Consider the following 19,124-nt stretch of genomic DNA (forward strand, 5'->3'; position numbering starts at 1 on the left):
TCAGAGATTCATCGGTCCATGTGCAATTAAAAACAAAGTGTTCTGACGTGTTTTTGTTGCGCAGCGCTCAGCAGAGGATCAGCCAAATGAGCAAGAAGAAGACAGCTGGCAACCAGGTACTTTACACGCTGCCATGTCCAGTGTAGACTTTTATTTGACATTTTACAGGTTTACGGTACGGACTCATCTCTCTCTGAGCTACAGGAAAAATCTCTCCTGACTGAACGTCTCATCTGTTGGCCAGCCACATGACATCTGAACTTCATGCAAGTCTCTGCCTCAGGCGCTGCTCTGTTAGCACTCAGCTCTCTGTTTTGCCTATGTTAAATCTAGCACAGCTATACAGTATCTTGTTACCCTGGGCAACGGGCCATATCCTACACAATGCAGCCCTGTATAGCCTTTGTACGCGTTACACGCTAATGGACGACAGTTGTTGGATCTTTGAAATAACTTGTTGGCGAGGGTCACGGTGACGTCAGCAAAAATACCGGACCTTAGTTTGTGGAGGAGTCCGTGCAGCTCGTGGCTTTAAAAACGGTGACCATGATGTTAATATCAAAAAGAGAAGCGCTAGAATACCTCTGCCAGGGTTGCACAATCCTCAAAATCTGTCATTTTAATCACCGAAAATGGTCGGAAAAATTTAAATCTCTATCTGGATCTCGAACTTCATCACAGTAAGAGACGATTACGTAACACGTGCGACAGGTTTTTTCATTTATTTAGGTGCAGTAGTGAATGTGGTGGAAACAGAAATACAATTTTAAAAGTTACAATTTGGTTATAAAGAAATCACGTGACTTTTGTGACTTTTCCACAGAACTTCACTTCAGTTGGACACGTTTTTGTTAGCTGTGTGCTAAACAAGCAGCCAAGCAAAACCTACGCTAACTGGTTGCTGTAGATATGTGACAGTATCACGTTCATGGCTACATAATGGGGATTTGATAAACACACATTTATCAGGATTTACACTCCGCTCTTGCCTTCTCAAACATCTCAATCCTCGCCTATTTTCCTCACATTTTACTCTTAAATCTTTCTCTCTTCAGCTCTTGATGTCTGGTGTCTGTGTTTTTGTTTTCCTCTACTTTCCTCTGAGTGATTTCTCTTTTTGCTGTGTTCTCGTTTCTCTCTTCGCTGTGTTGTCCTTCCTCTCTGTGGCTTTTCTGCTTCAGGATGAGATCATGGTGAGTAGTGTGTGTGTGTGTGTGTGTGTGTGCTGGAAGTGTGACACTGTGAGATTCTGTGCATGTCTGGAAGTGAGCTGTCATGCGTATGTGCTCATGATTGTACGCTCTGCTTACGTCAGGATACGTGTATCAACATATCGTTAAACTTGTATGTCTTTTATATGTGCTGGATTGTAGTTGAGAGTGTGTGTGAATGTATACGAGTATGAAACGAGCTTCCTGCTGACTAACAGTAAATGAGCAGGTGGCTGTCATGGGGAATGCTTGGCTGCTTCCCTTTACTCTCTCTTTCAGCTGTATCCTCCCTGCAGGCACACACACACTGACGCTCACACACACACACATTTACAGTAAAGGAGGGCCGTGAGATCACAAAAGAGTCCGACTGAGATTCGCCTCCACGTTGTGTAATTTTCCTGTCATCTCTCAGTCTCGTTGAAAGGCTCAGTTTTTAGATGCTCGCTGTGTCTCCGACACCGAGGCCAGTTTGCTTTGGCAGCGAAGAGACGCCCCCCAGCAGTAGTCTGAACCAGATAAAGAGAAAGTCCCCTCGGTGTGTTTTTGAGTTGCCTCACACACAAAAAGGAGGAAAGGGAGAGCTCAAAGAGCTTAAACCAAACATTTTTATCTACACGTCACTAGATTTCTCCCCTCCTTCTCCCTCTTCTATTCCCCAAAGTAGCAGAAGGCCCCGGGGGGCTGCGGTGTGCCAGACATAAGTCACCTCCATTGTGGTCAGTTGTCATAACAACCACCCAGGTTGAGGTCAAAGGTCAGGGGCACATTGTAAACTACGTGGTGATCTTCACTTCCTGTTTACTGATGGAGGCAGTCGGCCCCACAGCTTCTGTTAGCCTGATTAAACAACCATCTGACCTCCGTGCTGAAAACTGAAGGAACCTTTGAAACACACATTTATGGACTTACCTCTCAAAAGATTATATAAAGAATAAGCTGAACAACAGATGTGCAGGAGTGTAATGTAATATGATTTTATTACATTACTTATTACATTTGTACACTGACTCCAAACCCACATTTCTTTTATGTAATGTGTGAGGTCAGGTCCAGACACTTGAAGGGTTTTATCCTCAAATAAATCTGTGCCTAGGTGTCAGTGTGTAGGCACTACTCTTTTTTTTATTGTTTTATTTTGTGTAATATAAATACAATTGAATCGAAAAAGGAGGCTGCGCATCAACAGTTGTCACAAAGGGACATAAGTTACAAACAGTGATTTAAAAAAAAAAGCACATTAAGATGATGTCAGAGTAGACTGAAAGAACAGCAGCTGGAATATGCTGGTAACTGGATTTTGATCGCTCCACCACTTCCATTCCAGAAGCACATGCAGTATAAAACAGTCAGGCTCCTGCATTTCACTGCATGGCCTCCGAAAGGTTTGACATGGGCCACTCTTGTTGTAGCCTCCTGACTCCCCCTTTGCCTCCAACCCTGCTTGCTGTCCCCGCTGCTGCCGTCCCAGCAGCCAGCTGTAATGTGCTGGTACCAACCCTTTACTAAAATGTCCTGCGTTGGTGTAGCCTTGTAACATTTCTCCACATTCTCATTCAGCCGGAGAGAGGAGTTAGCGATCGGTTCAAGGTAAATAACACCCTGTACTGTAATGTGTGTATAGTTTCTGTATGGTGGAGAGAATGAAGCATAAGGAGAGGAAGAGAAAAAAAAGAGTGTGAGGAATGTGTTCAGTCGTGTAGGTGAGCGTCACCCCGCTGTTGTTTGTGGCAGTCGCCTCTTTTCTCCGTTAGAAGCAGTGACATCATATTCAACTGTTAGTGTAGGTACGTGTGTGTGTCTCTGTGCTACATACACAGTCTGACAAATGTAGAGTCAATTTAATTGATTTTCTACCCGCTGGATGTTATTCATAATCACTTTCCATTATCGTCTGTGTGTTTTTTCAGGTGATCAGGAAGGGCTGGCTGACCATCAACAACATCGGCATCATGAAGGGAGGAGCCAAGGAGTACTGGTTCGTCCTCACCGCCGAGTCCCTGTCCTGGTACAAAGATGACGAGGCGAGTTCACACACGCTCGCGCTTAAAGACACTTTAATCGTCAAATCCTCAGCGCGTCAAGTCAAACTGATGGCTGTGCATTTGTTCGTGTGTTTCGTGTTGTCCAAAGAACAAAGCAGCATAAAAAATTAACGGTAAAATAATGTGACAGCTCACTAATTAGCTTGTTGTAGGGACGAGAGCGATGGCAGAAAAACACTCTTTGTCCTCAAAAGGGAAAAGAAGGGAGTTAGGAGAATCACCCACTGGAAAATATATACACAACTACTATTTTATGAAAAAAAAAATAATGTCCCTAATGACATTTTGAGATTTCGAAAAAATTATTGGGATTCAAAATGAGTCGACCGGTGCACAGTTCTTCAGGCTGATGTCAACATTGAACATTTTGTGTTTAAGAAATATGATAACAGTCTAGATTTTGAATAATATTTTTGGTAAGGGTTCCTTTTGTCTGGTTTGTTTGTGACAACGGTAAGTTGTACATTTTACAGATGTCAAATGATTAGAATGCAAAAAAGTATTAATCCCTCGAGGGCTCTGCACTTTTTTTGTTCTGCGGTTTCACGATAGTAAACGCTGGCATTGATTTGTCCTTTTTTAAAATGTCAGGAATAAAAATCGGCCGGGCAATTTGATCGTCATGCAGTGTAGTGTTGTCAGTTTTATTTCAGGTGCTACTATGAAAGTCCTTCATGTCGATAAAGGCTGCACGATTTCTTAAAAGAAGTCTTATTGCAGTTATTTTGACACATATTGCGATCTTGATGTGATTCATGATTAGTGGGTATGTTGTTTTTGCATCCTCATTTCTCTTTTTGCTGAAAGAGCTTTTGAAATCACGACGATGATGTGACATTTGTCGGGGTCTGGGCCTCACTCTCGTGTCTAATATTTGGATTTATTATGCAGTTGGTGCTTTGAAGGTTTTATGGAACGTCTCAAAACACATTCATTAATAAAAAACAAACCTGTGTTGTGTCTGGCAAAGCAACCCAAATGATCTTGCAGCCGTCCCTGCAAACAAACTAATTTATTTTTAGTAGCTGAATTGTCATATTGAAATGTTAATAAGCCTCATTGGTTCAGACTCAAACTATGTTTTGCACCGGGACACTGCATTTTTTACTGTGAACAGCTATCTTTACTGGCCAACCTCAGACACCACCACCGCTATGCATCTCATCTTAACTGCAGCATTTTTGTAATAACTTCCAGCAAATTACAATACCAGGAGGTTGATTTCAGTTGGATCAGAGCGATAACTTGAGTTTCTTTTCCACTTTCTGGTCCAGAGTTCATTCCAGCTCATCCCACGGGCAGAAACTGACTGCTGGTCCTCCACGTGCTTTTGTTACTGGACCGACTGGTCAGAGCGGTGTCCCATGATGCTTTGCAGAACTATTAGGAGCTAGCCACAGTCTCGCTGTCTCCAGGCTTTAGCCACAGCCGCTCTGTTCTCTGACATGAGTGTGTGTGTGTGTGTGTGTGTGTGTGTGTGTGTGTGTGTGTGTGTGTGTGTGTGTGTGTGTAGCATTGAGAAGGCCCTTCACAAAGAGTCAGGACCCCCCAGTATGTCAGACACCGAAGCTGGCACACACATGTGCATACCAGAGCCCCCTGCCCTGCCCTGGTCCCAATTACACACACACACACACAACTCACACACACATGCACACACACATGCACACACAGGCTGCTTCTAATAAACTTACTTCATTTCAAAGAAAGGGGCACGGAGCGAGAGCGGGACTGGGGATGTAGGGGAGGAAAGGGGAGCAGGCAGGAGTGTCTCTTGTTAGCTGGTTAGCAGCAGGAGTAACAAGGACCATGTGAAGGGGGAGAAAGTGAGGAGAAGAGGGAGGGAGGGAGGAGGGGAGACAGAAGATGGTAGAAAGTGCTGGGGGTTTTAGCGCTTACAGCCTCTCTTCCTACCTTTTTCCTCCCCTTATTTCCCATCGCTCCCTGACACATCCTCGAGGAAACTCTTCTTCAGTCTCCCCTCCCCTCACCCGTCTCTCCATCCTCTCTCTGTCTCAGTCTTTCCCCGTCACCCTCTCCGTCCTCCCCATCCCCTCCCTCTGTCTTTCCCTCGCTTCTTGTTCTGTATATTTATTTGAACATTAAAGGGGCGAGGGGCGAGGGGCGTGGGTAGACCCAAAACCAACACATGGGTGCGGGTGTTAAGGCTCAGCGCAGAGGCCAAAAGGGCACTGCAGCGCTGCAGATTATTTTTTTTAAAAAGACAAGAAAATGAGAGAAAAGAGAAACTTTCCATTTTGTTTTCTGTCCAAACTGAACATTTTTACATAGTCCAGTCGCACAAGAGCACATACGCTACAGGTTAGAGCACTCCTGAGGGGCTTACACTCGAATGAGCATCTGGGTGGATGTTCGCCAAAATACACACAGTTGATAAAAAGTTGGAAACAGTTTCACGTTTAGTTTTATTTTTATTTTTTTTGATTACCTGCGGAGAAAAAAAATCCATCTGTGCATCTTTTTGTGTGGATTTAGTATTCACACACAGGCACATTCAACATGTTACCGAACACCAACTCGCAAAACAGCGCAGCGCCGTTTTATTGACTGCCTCTCGTCATGGGGAAAACCCTCGCCGCAGCCTGGTAACACACATACACACAAGGCACAGAAACACACATGCACACACCACCCCCAGACACTAATAATAACTTTCAACCCAACTAGCGGTGCCAGGATGTTTTGGTTAGTGTGCGTGTGTGTGTGTGTGTAAATGTGTGTGTGTGCGCGCCTAGAAACCTTCTGGTCTGTATTACCACAGGACATGCCAATTCTTTGAATCAGGCTGCTCTGTAGCTTAAAGAGGGAGGGAGGGAGGGAGGGAGGGAGGGTGAGAGATGTGAATGGAGAAAAAAATGGTCGAAAAGAAAACAAAAACGCACTTTAAGAAAAAAAGCCGAACACGTCAGATGTGATATTTGTATGTTCTTGTAATAAAATTCATGTATTTACACAGGGACATTTTCACTTTCACACACAAATAAGCTCCTTTAGATGTCATCGGGACGTATTTTCTTTGGGTGCCCCCCTCTTTGTGTGTGTGTGTGTGTGTGTGTGCCGGGTTTCCCTGCTGCTGCTGTAAAGCTGCCAGAAAGCCAGACTCGCCTGGTGATCCCAGCTGTAAACATCCTGGGGGGAAACAGCAGACTGCTGCTTTCAACGCACTCACCAGAAACATGTCTGCTATACTATGTGTGTGTGTTTATATGTGTGTGTGTGTGTGTGTGTGTGACATGGTGGCAGGGCTCTAAATGGAAACAGGTTGGTTTGCGGCTTTTCATCCCTGCAGACGATGCTCTGTGATGTGATGGGACACCGTGTGAACGTCTCCGCTCCTTCTCTACTTTGCTTTTGTGTGCTCAGGCGGGAGAGGGAGTTTAAAAAAAAAAAAACATTTTTCACCTTATCAAAGACAGGCGGGCTCGGAAGTACAAACTGCGGCCCCGGCGAAAGGTAGAAAAAGAAAAACATAACGGAAAAAACGAGGCAGGGGCTCTCGGCTAGAACTTGCAGCGTTTCTCATGACGTCACCTACAAACACTAAGAAGCCACAGACAATCTTCTGTCTTTTTTTGGGGGAGAGCTATACAAAGACTCGTAAAACTGGCGAACAGACAATGATAGAGTGGCTCCGCTTTCAGCATTTTTGTATGGTGGCTTCCTGCCTCTCTGCACATTACATGGTCATTTGAGGTAAAGCGGCCACAAGTTGATGCAGGGAAGGCTGAGACGTAATTGTACATGTTGGTCAGGAGTTGCAGCGCGATGTTGGGGGTGTACTGTGTGTTTTAGTTATCTTTTTTCAGTGCGGTTGTACTTTTTTTGGGAATCTCGGCTCTCAGTTATAACTTTTTGGGGTTTGTAGAAGAAAACAAACACTAAATACACGAGTGTAAATCTGTAATGTCGACGTGGGATTTCCAGTTTTTTTTTTTTTCCCTTTTTAGAGTTTCATTTCCGAGACCGTGCAACTTTGCTTGAGAAAAGGAAAAACAAACAGCGTGAAATAGATATCCAATTCATTTTATTTCAACTTTTTCAAACATTTGCATCTTCACCGGGCTTCATGATTTGTTCAGACAATACAAAAAAAATCTTCACACAGCAAGATGAACTCAAACATTTTGGGACTTTAGCTATCTGTCACTCATAAATCCAACGCCAGGCCTCTGCGGTGGAGCCTTCGGGTGCTATATTTTAGGCTTGCCCAGATGGACGAGGGGTGGTGCTGCGTGCTCCCACAGCCCGATGTGCTTGCGCCTGCTGGATGCCCCTCTGGAGTGCTCTGTGAGTCGTCCCGTGCTTCCCCGGCCAGCCTAACCAATGTGCAGACTACTGTACAACCACTACTTCCTGAACAGGTAGTCTGAACACTGGGCAGGCGGGCTGGGCGGCTGAAAGGATGCTGTGGAGAACGTTTTTTTTTTACAGATGCCACCACCAGTATGAGACATTTGAAACTCTACTCACTGAGATCCCTGGTCCTTGATCTCTCGTAGTCCGACTCTTACGAAGCGCTGATCAAGGCCGATCGTGCGGACCTGAAGGAAAACAGCATGTGAGGGATGGATGAAGGGGGGCCGGCAGGGAGGTGAAGGCTGAGGCAGAGGAGAGGTTAGACAGATGTGATACCCACGGACTGGCAGATTCAACGACAGTCCCGCTGTGAGGAGCCGCATTCCTGACCGAGATCTGTAGGAGAAACACCAGACGATTTTGGACTTTTCAAAGAAACGTTGAAGAGTAATGTGTTCAATGAATTTTCTGTGTATTTTTTTAGAAGACTATTGGCCAAATCTTCCATTATCCATTTCTTTCTTTCAGCTGATCATCAGAAAGCAAAAAAAAATGTTCTCAATGGAAATGGATTAAAAAGCAGATACACAGAAAGAGAAAGACGAGCATAAATGCATAAACAAACATAGGGTCATACCACATATAGCACAGATGTATAGAACTTAAACTTGGTTTGCCCTCCTCTGACCTCCAGGTCAAGAAGAAATAAATAAAAACCAGCATATTTCACGAGATGTTAAACAGTTTGAAATAACTGGTAAGACGAAGCCGTCGCCAAAAAACTGAATCACCCCAAAGCCAGATCTTTGGTCTCCAAGTGGTCTTAAACTCTCTTGGTTGGAATTGATCAGTGAATAGTTGTAGTCAGAGATCAGACTCTGACCCAACACCTCCCACTTTAACAGCGGTAAACCTTTTACCCCCTCGACACAAGCCTAAAGGGAAAAGAAATTGCAGAGGGAATACTTGCGACTTCTCCTCAGTGATGTCTCTTCTTCTTGGCTGATGTTTCTTTTCTTTCCTTCTTGACTGCTTAGCCCCCGAAACATCTCCCAACGTCCTTTTCACTCAACAGCGCCGCGAAAGCCACGCCGATCCGTGTTGGAAACGCTACTTTTACTCGTTTGGATTCGTCTTCCGAATACCTTCGCACAGCTTTAAAAAAAAAAAAACGACCGCTCCGGTAGTGAGCGAGGTGAACCGGCTGAAGGCTCGACGTGGCAAAGGACTGGCCCTCAAGTTTCCCCTTCGAGAGCCAGAAGGAGAAAAAGGGAAGGAGAGAGAGAGGAGATATGGAGAGAGAAGGAGGAGGAGCTCGCCGGCCCCCCATTTTTCCTCTCCTCTCTTCTTCCTCTCTCCCTCCACCCTCTGTCTGGCTCCCCTCCTCCCCTCCTCCTCCTCCTCCTCCTCCTCCTCTCTCGTTTTTCTTTTTTTTTTTTCCTTCTCTGTCTTTCTTGGAGAAAGTGGAAGGTCAAAGGTGAACAGGAAGTGAGACACATTCATTTGGCGTGCGCGTTGTAAAGTTTGGAATGGGACTGAAGTGCTGGCTGCAGAGGGGAGGGAACGTCTGCATTTGTGCGTTCTCCTTCCACCCAGTGCATGTGCACATCCCTGCTTATGGTACATGCGAGCGTAAAATGTGGTTTTTGAGTGATGGATGTGTGTAGGAGTGGGGCTGGAGGAGAGTAGAGGCTCCGTGGTCTTTGTAGCGAGGGGCAGGAATGTCGGCGTTTTCTTGGCAAGCGGGAGGAAGCCTTGTAATAACTCCAGATGTGCAGCCCTGTGGTCTCCATCTCCTTCTTGCTCCCTCTGTTTTTACTTCTAAAGCTGATTTCCTCTCCCTGTCCGACTCGAATAAAGAGCCCTTTATGCAGCTCTGCAGCCTTCCCAACACACACACACACACACACACACACACACACACACACACACACACGGAGGGGGGGTGCTGGTGAAGGGTGACATACTACTGGTAAATCAGAACCAGAGCGAAAGAGGTTGTGTGTGTGTGTGTGTGTGTGTGTGTGTGTGTGTGTATGAAGAGGAAAAGTGTGTGACTCACAGTTGAGACATGAGTAGCCAAAGTTTGCCTCTTTCACCTTCTTCATTTCACACACTCACTCACACACACACACACACACACACACACATACATTTAGGTGTCTAACCTCTGGCAGACAGGAGTAATCAATGCTAGCGTTTCCAGGTGTATGTATATATATATATATATATATGTGTGTGTGTGTGTGTTTGCCTGTGCGTGTGTGTGCCGAGGTGGCCAAGGCCGTGTGTTTGTTTTAGCTATGGTTTCTGAGCCCCGACCTGAGCTCCGAATCAAAGCAGGCACGATCCCGGGAGAGACGAGTCAGCAGTACTGGGAGGGATGGAGGGAAAGTGAGAGAGGAAAAAGATGGAAGACGTGGGGCGAAAAAAGGAGGGCAAAAACGATGCCCCCGCGAGCCGCGACTTAAATGAGAAAAAAAATAGCAGAGGGACAAGCCGGAGAAGAGAGAGCGATGGGAGTCGGTCCTCGTTACTTGATGCAGTTAAGTTTCGGGTGTAGGGATTAGAAGGAGTGAATTTTAATGGGTGGGTGGGGGGAGCGCTGCGGTCGCACCAACATTGTTTCCACTGTTTGGATGACCAGGCAGGCGGCTTCCTTTGCGAACTCTTAGTCAGTAAAGCCAGAAATATTGAGAAAGTATGCACACACACACACACACACACACACACACACACACACTCACTCAGTAAAACCTATGATTCTGTGTTACTCCGTCCCGGTCGTTAATATTGTCATGAGAAACCTCAAGTTTCCGACTGCGCGTGAGGCAAACGGCTCCGTCACTTTACGCAGGGTGTAATTGTATCTTTCGAGCAGCGACTGCTAATCGTGTGAACGCTGTGCTGTAGATTTATTCGAGAGTGTGTGTGCGACAATCCAGCCAAACCCATGAAGGCGGCCCCAGAATGTGATCCCCAGTATTTCATGCGGGTGTCATCAGTCAGCTGAGTTACACTGAAAGCTCGCTGATCGTTTTTCAAAACCAGAGATAGCATGTCAAATTGCTGTTGTGCTCGCTGGATAGCGTGAATGGCGACCACACTGTGGCTTCACTTTATGTCCTGTCTCCCTCTTAATATTGTATCCAACCATTATTTCTTTCTAAAATAGAAACAAAATTGAGAATGTCTTAATCATATCAGATACCGTAGAAAAATAAGAAGTAAAGTATTACCAGGAAACTATAACATCATTCTGCATCGGTGTGTTAGCAGCAGTGTAGCTGGTCAAAGTGTAGCTATAGTTTTAACTTATTTATGCTGTAAGGTAGTCTAGTCCAGTCATTGGTTCCCAACCTAAGGGTCGGAGCCCCTCCAAATTAAGGTAAATCTGGAGGCTTTACTTAAATTTAATTTAATTTTTTGCAAAGATTGGTGAAGTAATTAATTAGTCAATTTTAAGAAAGTGAGTCGTCAAAAATGTCAAACATTTGCTTGTTCCAGCTTCTTAGAGATTTGGATTTCCTGATTTTGCTTGTCATTAATGACAATAAAGTCTTTGGGGTTTTTGGACTGTTTGTTGGACAGAAGAAGCAATTTGAAGACGTCACTTTGGGTTCCTGATTGACAGAATGATTCAACAGTAAATTGCAGCCCGTAAAATGCTGGATTCTTTTAGCTCTCTTAAAGCAGCTTTATGTAGAAATTGGTTTCTTGTCCACAGTTTTTGAGTGCAATGCCGCCGTCGTAATTACAAAATCCCCCAGGCTGAAACAACATGTGGTGCTAACTGCAAACAAAACTTAGTTGCATAGTGCAGAAACAGTGATGGGGGGGGGGGGGGGGGGGGGATTGGCTGAGACAGAGACACCAATCACCCAATTACAAGACAGTGTGCCATCAAAATAAATAGTTGTTTTAAATGAAACCATCCTGAAGTTTATAGAACTGCCAATTAAATCCAAAACATCTGAAAATGTGAGACACAACAAGTGGACACAGCTTTTCAGTCCTTACTGGTAACTACAGATTTAAAACTAGAATGGCACTCAGTAGAGCACATACCTCCACTAAGTCCCCACTGTAATTCAATAAAGCCTAATATTATATCAAGTAAAACTAGATCTGGATTTTTATTTCGATCCACGTTAATTTCCCAGCCACCTAAATATGCCTGATTTTTTCCTTTTATCTGGATCCTCACTGAAAGTTAATGGGACTGTTCTGGCCAGAGACCCATCCTCCATCCCAATTTTTGTGAAAATCCTTTGAGTAGCTTTTGTGTAATTCCACTGACAAACCAACCAACCAACCAACCAACCAATCAACAAACAGACGTGGAAAAATGTAATGGTATATAAGTATTACGTTTGGATGAAATGGAAGAACTCAAATAAAACTTGCTTTTTTTCCCCACGTTTATGCAAAGTCGCCTGTCACACACACACACACACACACACACACACACACACACACACACTCATGATAAGACACTGGTAAAGACAAGCAGTGACGGTCGAGTTGGCCTCTCTGTCTTTGCAGCCTGTTAAATGCAAAGAACATCAGGCTCAGAAATAAAAGAGACAGCCAACAGAAAGGCAGAATCAAAGTTAGAAATGGATAGCTGAGTGTATTCCAACCACCCAAGTTAATGAAAGTGAGCAAAAAGAAAGGACGTAAGTGAAAGATTTAATTGACGAAATGATGGAAAAAATGGCAACAGTGGTGCAAAAAACCAGTAAGGGACCGATCGCTGTGTCTCGCTGTAAAAGAAAAACAGGAGAGGAGGGTTTTTCGAGGTTGTAAAAGAGAAACAGGAGACTCGTGACGACCGCAGCATGTCGGGGGGGAGCCGGGGAGGTACACAGTTTGGTTTTGTGGATAATTCAAAGTTTATCCCGCCTGACTGATGAGATAAACGAGTAATGTATGTTTGTCTTTCTGTAAATTCCTCTGATTGTTCCCCCTCGTACACATCGAATACATAATGTCAATACAAAAGTCATTAGAGAAACAAAGCCTACCAATACGGGACGGACACAAAGAGACCACGCCGGTGTGCACTGAATGTCTTTTGGCATGTTGTATACACACTTTGCCGTGTGTGTCTGTGTGTGTGTGTGTGTGTGTGTGTGTGTGTGTGTTTGTGTGTGTCTGTGTGTGCGTGCGTGTGTGTAATTTTGTCATGTGCATGTGAGACTCTGCAGGCTCGCCGCCTCCTTTTGAAGGAGGATTGACAGACATTTAAAAACGACTGCATGTGTTTAATAACACATGACACGGACTTTAATATTTCTGTGGTTGATTTATAGCTTTTAAAGAACATATTCCCATGGTGCATATATTATACATATATATTTTCATCTATACTTGATACTATTCGTTGGATATTTATATTTTGTTTTAATGGCCACCTCTCCATGACTTCCTGAATGAGATACAACTGAGGCTTTAACCTTGACATAAGTGAGAGATTTTCATGTTCATGTATATCAAGTTTTACAAGACTAGATTTACTGTAAATGTGTAAAGTAAAAAAAAAAAAAAAAAAAAGGAAAAAAGCTCTCCACCCTTTTGGAACGGCCCACAATTGGCACAACCCTGTCATAAAAAAACACTCCCTCTTTGTAGAACGAGGAACAAGTTTGATTTAGAAGTGCAAATTTTATATCCTGGCAGTCGGTTTACCTATAAAAACCACTCTCGCAGTTCATTTAGATATTACTGTGCCTGGATCACGCAGCTCCGATGATGAAATGACTGCGATGTGTCAGTTAAACGGAATTACGGTCACTTCCTCCCTCGTTTCCCCTGATTTGGAATCTGTTACAGTAAAACCACACACACAATCTATATTTACCATCGTGAAACCGTTCCCAAGAAGAGCTGCGCGTGAAACCCCCGTGTGTGTGTGACTCCATGTCGGTTTGCATATGTGAATGTTTTAACTCACATGTGCTCCTCAGATGTGAACGTGTCAGTTTATCAATGCCCTTTTTTCTTTTTTCGCACTCGCCATTACATCTCATAATATTTGTCTGACATGTGAAAACAAAGAGACTATTTACTGGCGTCATTTGTCATTATGACACAGATTTCACATACACACACACTAATATTGTATGAGTATAGAAAAACTCACAGTTAGATATTACACGGGTGAAGAAGAAGGATGAAAACACATATCTACTTTACTATTTTAATAAAGAAAAAGTTTCAATCCCACTTGGATCTTCCTTTAGGTCTAACTGTTTGAAAGATAGATGATCACACCCGTATTGATACGTCGTACACAACAACAGGCTGAGAGGCTCGATGATGGCAGGTGTGGTTTATCATCCAAGCTAATATCCAAAGTCATAAACAAACCACAAAAAAATACACAAGGAACAGCAGAAGTATCATCCTACACAGTCTGTGAATGTTATATCAAATTCATCACCTCGTAATTCAAGATCCAAATAACTACCTACATTCACAAATGTATTAGTTAGAAAAAAGAAGGCAAAATACTTAAAAAAAAACAAGTAGAAACAGCTTCCTCCTGGAGAAAACAGAGATTTGTCCCCCTCAACAACCTATATCAATGAAAACATCATTTTAATTTAATAATGTATTGATGAATTAAAGATTGATTCCCCCCATCAACCTGGTGTCAGCGGTCTCAGCAGTCTCTGGGAGTGTGTTGGCGGTGCTGGCTGACCATACTAAGTACCTACTTTGCAAAAAAGTTAACTTCAAACAAAAGATGCTATTTTTCTCTTGTGCCAAAGAGTTATGTTTAAGCACCAAAAACCACTTGGTTTGGGTTAGGAAAACGTGGCATTTTGGCTCAAAATAGCTCTTTGTTTTGGTCGCCACACACACCGCTGTGGATGTCCCGAGGTCTCGTGAAAAACTCCACGGATAAAAGATGTCCCAGGTTCTCCTGAAAAAAACGTATTCATTGGTGTCACCTCTACAAATGTTGAAACACCGCGTTCAGTCTGAAATATCCACCGTCCCGCTGCACCTCCTGACATGAAGTCGGTCAATAAACACGTGAGCGATACGACACGTTTTGTGGTAATGTCAGTACGAAGTCAGCTGAAATTCTATCCTGCTGACAGGGCTGAATGAGGCATCTGACATTTTTATTTATTTATACCTTAGGAGAACAAAAACACATTAACACATTCATGCCTGCATTCTTTTCTCCTCACAACCTTGTGCGTTGACGTGCCCAAAACATTTGTGCTCAGCAGCCGTCTTTTTGAACACGCTGGTACCACCCTGAAGTTATTTAAACTTTCTTTCGTTGTACAGTGTAGTTTAATAGTACGCCTAGTAATCGGCATTTCCTCTATACACATTCAGTATATCAGTACTTTTGTCTGCACCTTTGGTATCCCCTTTAGGAATCGCTCTTGAGAAATGTTTCTTTCCCTCCTCCCAACAGTGAAGTGAAATATCTGCTCTTACTTTCACTGATTTATCTCTGTCACCTAAACTGCAACAGAGAACTGAAAAAAAACAACAACAAGGACAATAATAAGTGAACTATGACAAAAATAGTTCAGCAGTGTAACAATATGTTCCGTGCTTGCTCCAAAAAAAACCCCATCCTTGGTTTTGTTGCCACCACGTAGCTGTGATTGTATTTTACTGAGAGACACTAAACACACAGGTTCTCCGGAGTTTGCCCTCTGCGAGACAGCAGTCGCCAGACGTGTGGGGATTTTCACGTGTTTATGTGGTTAGCGGGCTGCGGCGCCCCCACCCTCCTTCTCCTACTCTTTGGTGGTCACCGGTGATTGATCACATGTCCCGCTTATAGCCTCTAGGTTGTTACGCCGACCCTCTGCGGAGGTAAACGCTGGGCAGATCATTAACTGCTCGGCAATTAGCTGCTAAACAGGAAGGTATCACCGACCTTCCCGCTGACTGAATGTGTCATTGTCATGTTTCCTCCCTCGGTGAAGACGTTTATTTGTGTTTCGCGCTCGTTTCCCACAGGAAGAGCTGAGCGAAGCGTCGAGGCCGTCACTTTCTGAGAGTCAGCAAAGACAGATGAAGCGACGAAGAGCCAAACAAAACATGTCATACGTTTAAATTCCAAACGGTTTCATCAACGGAAAATGTGAGAATTTATGTCTCCATCCCTGTGAAACTGGACATTTCAGATTAGACAAGCCGGAAAACTCTTTGTGTCGGCGCTGCTATCAAGTAGCACTTCCCATGATATATGAAGTATTAGAAAGCTCGGACGCTGGCGGGTCGCCCGAGGCGATTTGTTACGAGCATTATTGCACAACCGTGCAGCTCGATGAGTCATCAACAGCTGTGTGTTTTTACACATTCGCCTAGAATAGCTCCAATCTAGCCGTTCTCAAACGTAACTCCCTCGGCTAAATAGTTTGCTGTTCCTGATTTAAAAATTCTGGCAACATGTGGCCTTACTTTAAATAAAGTCCAAACAGCATTAAGTCGAGTTAAGTTTCCTCAGATGCTGCTTCTCAGAGGCGTATTACTCACAGAACAAACACTCGCTTTTTTTGCTTGCGTTAGCTGGATTTCTGTTTGAATCAGCATTATCTGTCTCGTTTATGTTTGGAATATTTTTTAATGAGCCATTTGCGGGACAGGCCAAATTTGCTGAAAGCTCTTTATGAATTAACTAACTGGACCAAACTCTTCTAATTGGGCACCGACAAGGGTCAACAAGCTTCCCTTTTTTTTAATTTTCGACTCAGAAATGCTCTCTGTGTTGATTTTTTTCTTTTTTTTCTTTCTTTAAGGACAGAACTCAATAGGGGGAATGGTAGAAGAATGGAGGGAAAGAAAAACGGAGGGAGGTGAGGAGGAGGGTTGTGAAAATTGCCGTTGGCTGCCACCCAGGGCCCAGTCTTTGTGGTAATGAAGGGTTAGAAGCAGCGTTATTGCTCCCAGATGCCGTGCGGCTTCTCCGCAGCCCTTTGATGCATGGCCCAAGTCACCAGGACTTTTCTATCAAGACTCCCATCAACATACACACCACACACACACACACACACACACACACACAATAAGACATGCAGCCTCTTAAAACAACGTGGATGCCGTAAACAACTATCTTCTCGGTTTTGCCCACCAAACTACTCAGATTTGTTTCAAAGTGTTAATTGGATACGGTTTGTGTAAGGTCCCCCACGTGTGTGTGTGTGTGTGTCTGTGTGTGTGTGTGTGTGTGTGTGTGTGAGAGAGAAAGAGAGGCCATATTTCATCCACATTTTGCAAACGGCGTTCGAGTCTGCGAGACGTTTCTTGGACGGCGTGCAGAGTGGTGAAGTGCCTTTATGAATGCGGGAGTGAACTTCCTTTGGCTCCTCATAATGAGCCTGCTATTACTCACAAGCAAAACAAAACCATGGAAAGTACTTTGCTCGCACACCGCTCCAAACACCACAGGTTAAATACCAAGTGCACTGCCTGGGCCAACACGTTTTGCGTGTGATTAAAAAAAAAAGAAAAAAAACGGGACACATCACACATGTGGTTCAGGTGCGAGTAAAAGTAATTTGTTTGATTCTATTTTACGAGCAGGGGTGGGTTTGAACTTTTTAAAAGGCTTCAAACAGAGTGTACTGAGTTAAAGGCTCAGGTCACTCAAATTATAAAAGGCATGTTTTCTCAGCGAACTCCGGTTGGTCAGCAAACTGGAAAGATTGTGTAGAGCCCGCAGAGCTCCCCATCAATGGGAATATTTCTTGGGTAAAAAAAATAAAAACAATTTTGTCGAAACTGTTTCCTGCGAGGTCTTTGAATTATCCAGAGCGATGGTTTCATTGAGCGTGAATATATTGAGCTTCGTTTTTGCGAATGCATTCACGTTTGAGGCACCTGGCTGACACGCTGCCTCGTAATGAGTGAGTGAGCTCGGCCGGTGGTTGGTGCGCTGTAACCTCAGTGGCGGCCACACCCAGGGCATCTTCAGCCACTGTGTGTTTTCTTGTGTGTCCAACTTACGGGTGATGTGACACAAGCAGAGCCGCGCTGACGTACGCTCTTGTATGAGCGTATTAGTCGCGCAATAAATCTCAGCTTGGATTGTTTTCTTATCATACTGACATAACAGTTGGTGCAAGTTAAATCAACACCGCTCTAAATCACTTCCCAAAAAAAAAAAAAGAAAATACTGATGGTGTGATTCATTGCAGGACTCTCGCATTCAGCCCAGTTCTGACCAGAGATTGGTGACGAGGCGAACATTGCAGGCTGAAGCTGCAGCGGGGCGAACTGATCCGTCTCAGCTGAACTCGGGCCTGGTGATGGCGTTGCCTGTGACTCAGGCCTTCACGTCACTGGTGGCTGCTTTTAGAGCATAATGCGCCTTGTAGCAAAGTCAGCCGGTTGAGCCGGCGGTCACAAACTGTCAAGCCGTCAAAGCGGCTGTCATTTTGGACAAAGGAAAGAGAAAATCACCTCATCAGTTTTTCTGAGTACCAGCCGTGGCCGTGTGAGACAAGCCTCAGAGTTTAAACTGACAACTTTGCCACCATTTTGTCATAAAACTAATTAAATATAAGACGTAATTATAAAGACTACACAGCCAGCAGTTGCGTTAGTGATGTCGTCCTGTTGAACGGTCACCAAAACCCGTAACTTAAACACTGTGGAGCTGCTCCTGTGTATTAGCAGCTCACAGAACTGACAAACTCTCCTTTCACATAAACCGCTGCTGTCAATATGACCAGATTTATTTCATCATCTTCTGACAAAACTACATATTTTACTTGTTTTATGACAAACTGCGACTGTATTGGCTTGGGAAACGTATCCGCTCGCTAACACACAAAGTTTTTCCGACATGGGGTCCCACAGGGTCAACGGGAAGGGGCGTTACTTCAGCTCTCTATTGTTAGTTTTGCCTAATATGCTGGAAACTGAAATAGTGTTGACAAAAGTATTGAATAGTACTGAATATTTGTAAATAAATGGTTTCAATACTATTTTTTTGCAGTATACTCCAGGACCAACTGTGTTTTTTCACTCTCGCCTCCGACAGCAAGTCGACACGTGCGCCAGTGTGGTGCCTACGTAGTCGCCGATTTAAATGAATGGTCACATGCTGCGTATTCGTGCGCCCAAAGGAATGTTAGTTGAAATCGAAATACCACAAAGCAATGGAAACGCCACAGTCAGGTAGGATTCCAGCGGGAGGATCGCTGGTGTGTCTTTCACAATTTTTTTTTCCGACATGTTGTCGAAATCTTGTCCTGCGCCTGCGAGCCCGCGCTCCTCCACGTGTCCGTGTTACGCGCAAAACTTTGTTTTACACTTTCCATGGTGATTCATGCAAACACGAGGGAAGTCTCCTGACAGCTCGGTAGTGGTTTTGCCATCACACATCCATACCTCGCTCTGTGCGTGTGTCCCTCTGTCTCTGGGAAGCTGATTCCCAGAGATCTGTAAAGTAAAAATCAAGGTCAAACAAAGTGTGTCCACGTTCTTCACACACATGTATCTCGTAAATGCATGTCATGTGTGCGTCTGTGTGTCCGTGTGCGCCTGACATTGTTTTCTCTTGTGT

General features: G+C 44.2%; 1 protein-coding gene across 13 annotated transcripts in view; it reads left to right on the forward strand.

The window, feature by feature from the left end:
* The window catches only part of dnm1a (dynamin 1a), a 58,615-nt gene that overhangs the window by 29,935 nt on the left and 9,556 nt on the right, over positions 1-19,124 (forward strand). For 8 of the 13 annotated variants that reach the window (XM_030435628.1, XM_030435617.1, XM_030435622.1 and 5 more), the window contains exons 13-16: positions 65-116; positions 1,182-1,193; positions 2,772-2,801; positions 3,122-3,235. In XM_030435628.1, coding sequence (XP_030291488.1) covers positions 65-116; positions 1,182-1,193; positions 2,772-2,801; positions 3,122-3,235 — 208 coding nt within the window. The remainder of the gene's footprint in view (positions 1-64; positions 117-1,181; positions 1,194-2,771; positions 2,802-3,121; positions 3,236-19,124) is intronic. The other 5 variants (XM_030435626.1, XM_030435624.1, XM_030435625.1 and 2 more) reach the window with 1 other exon arrangement.

Source organism: Sparus aurata, chromosome 12 (genome assembly GCF_900880675.1).
Source record: "Sparus aurata chromosome 12, fSpaAur1.1, whole genome shotgun sequence".
Classification (NCBI taxonomy): domain Eukaryota; kingdom Metazoa; phylum Chordata; class Actinopteri; order Spariformes; family Sparidae; genus Sparus; species Sparus aurata.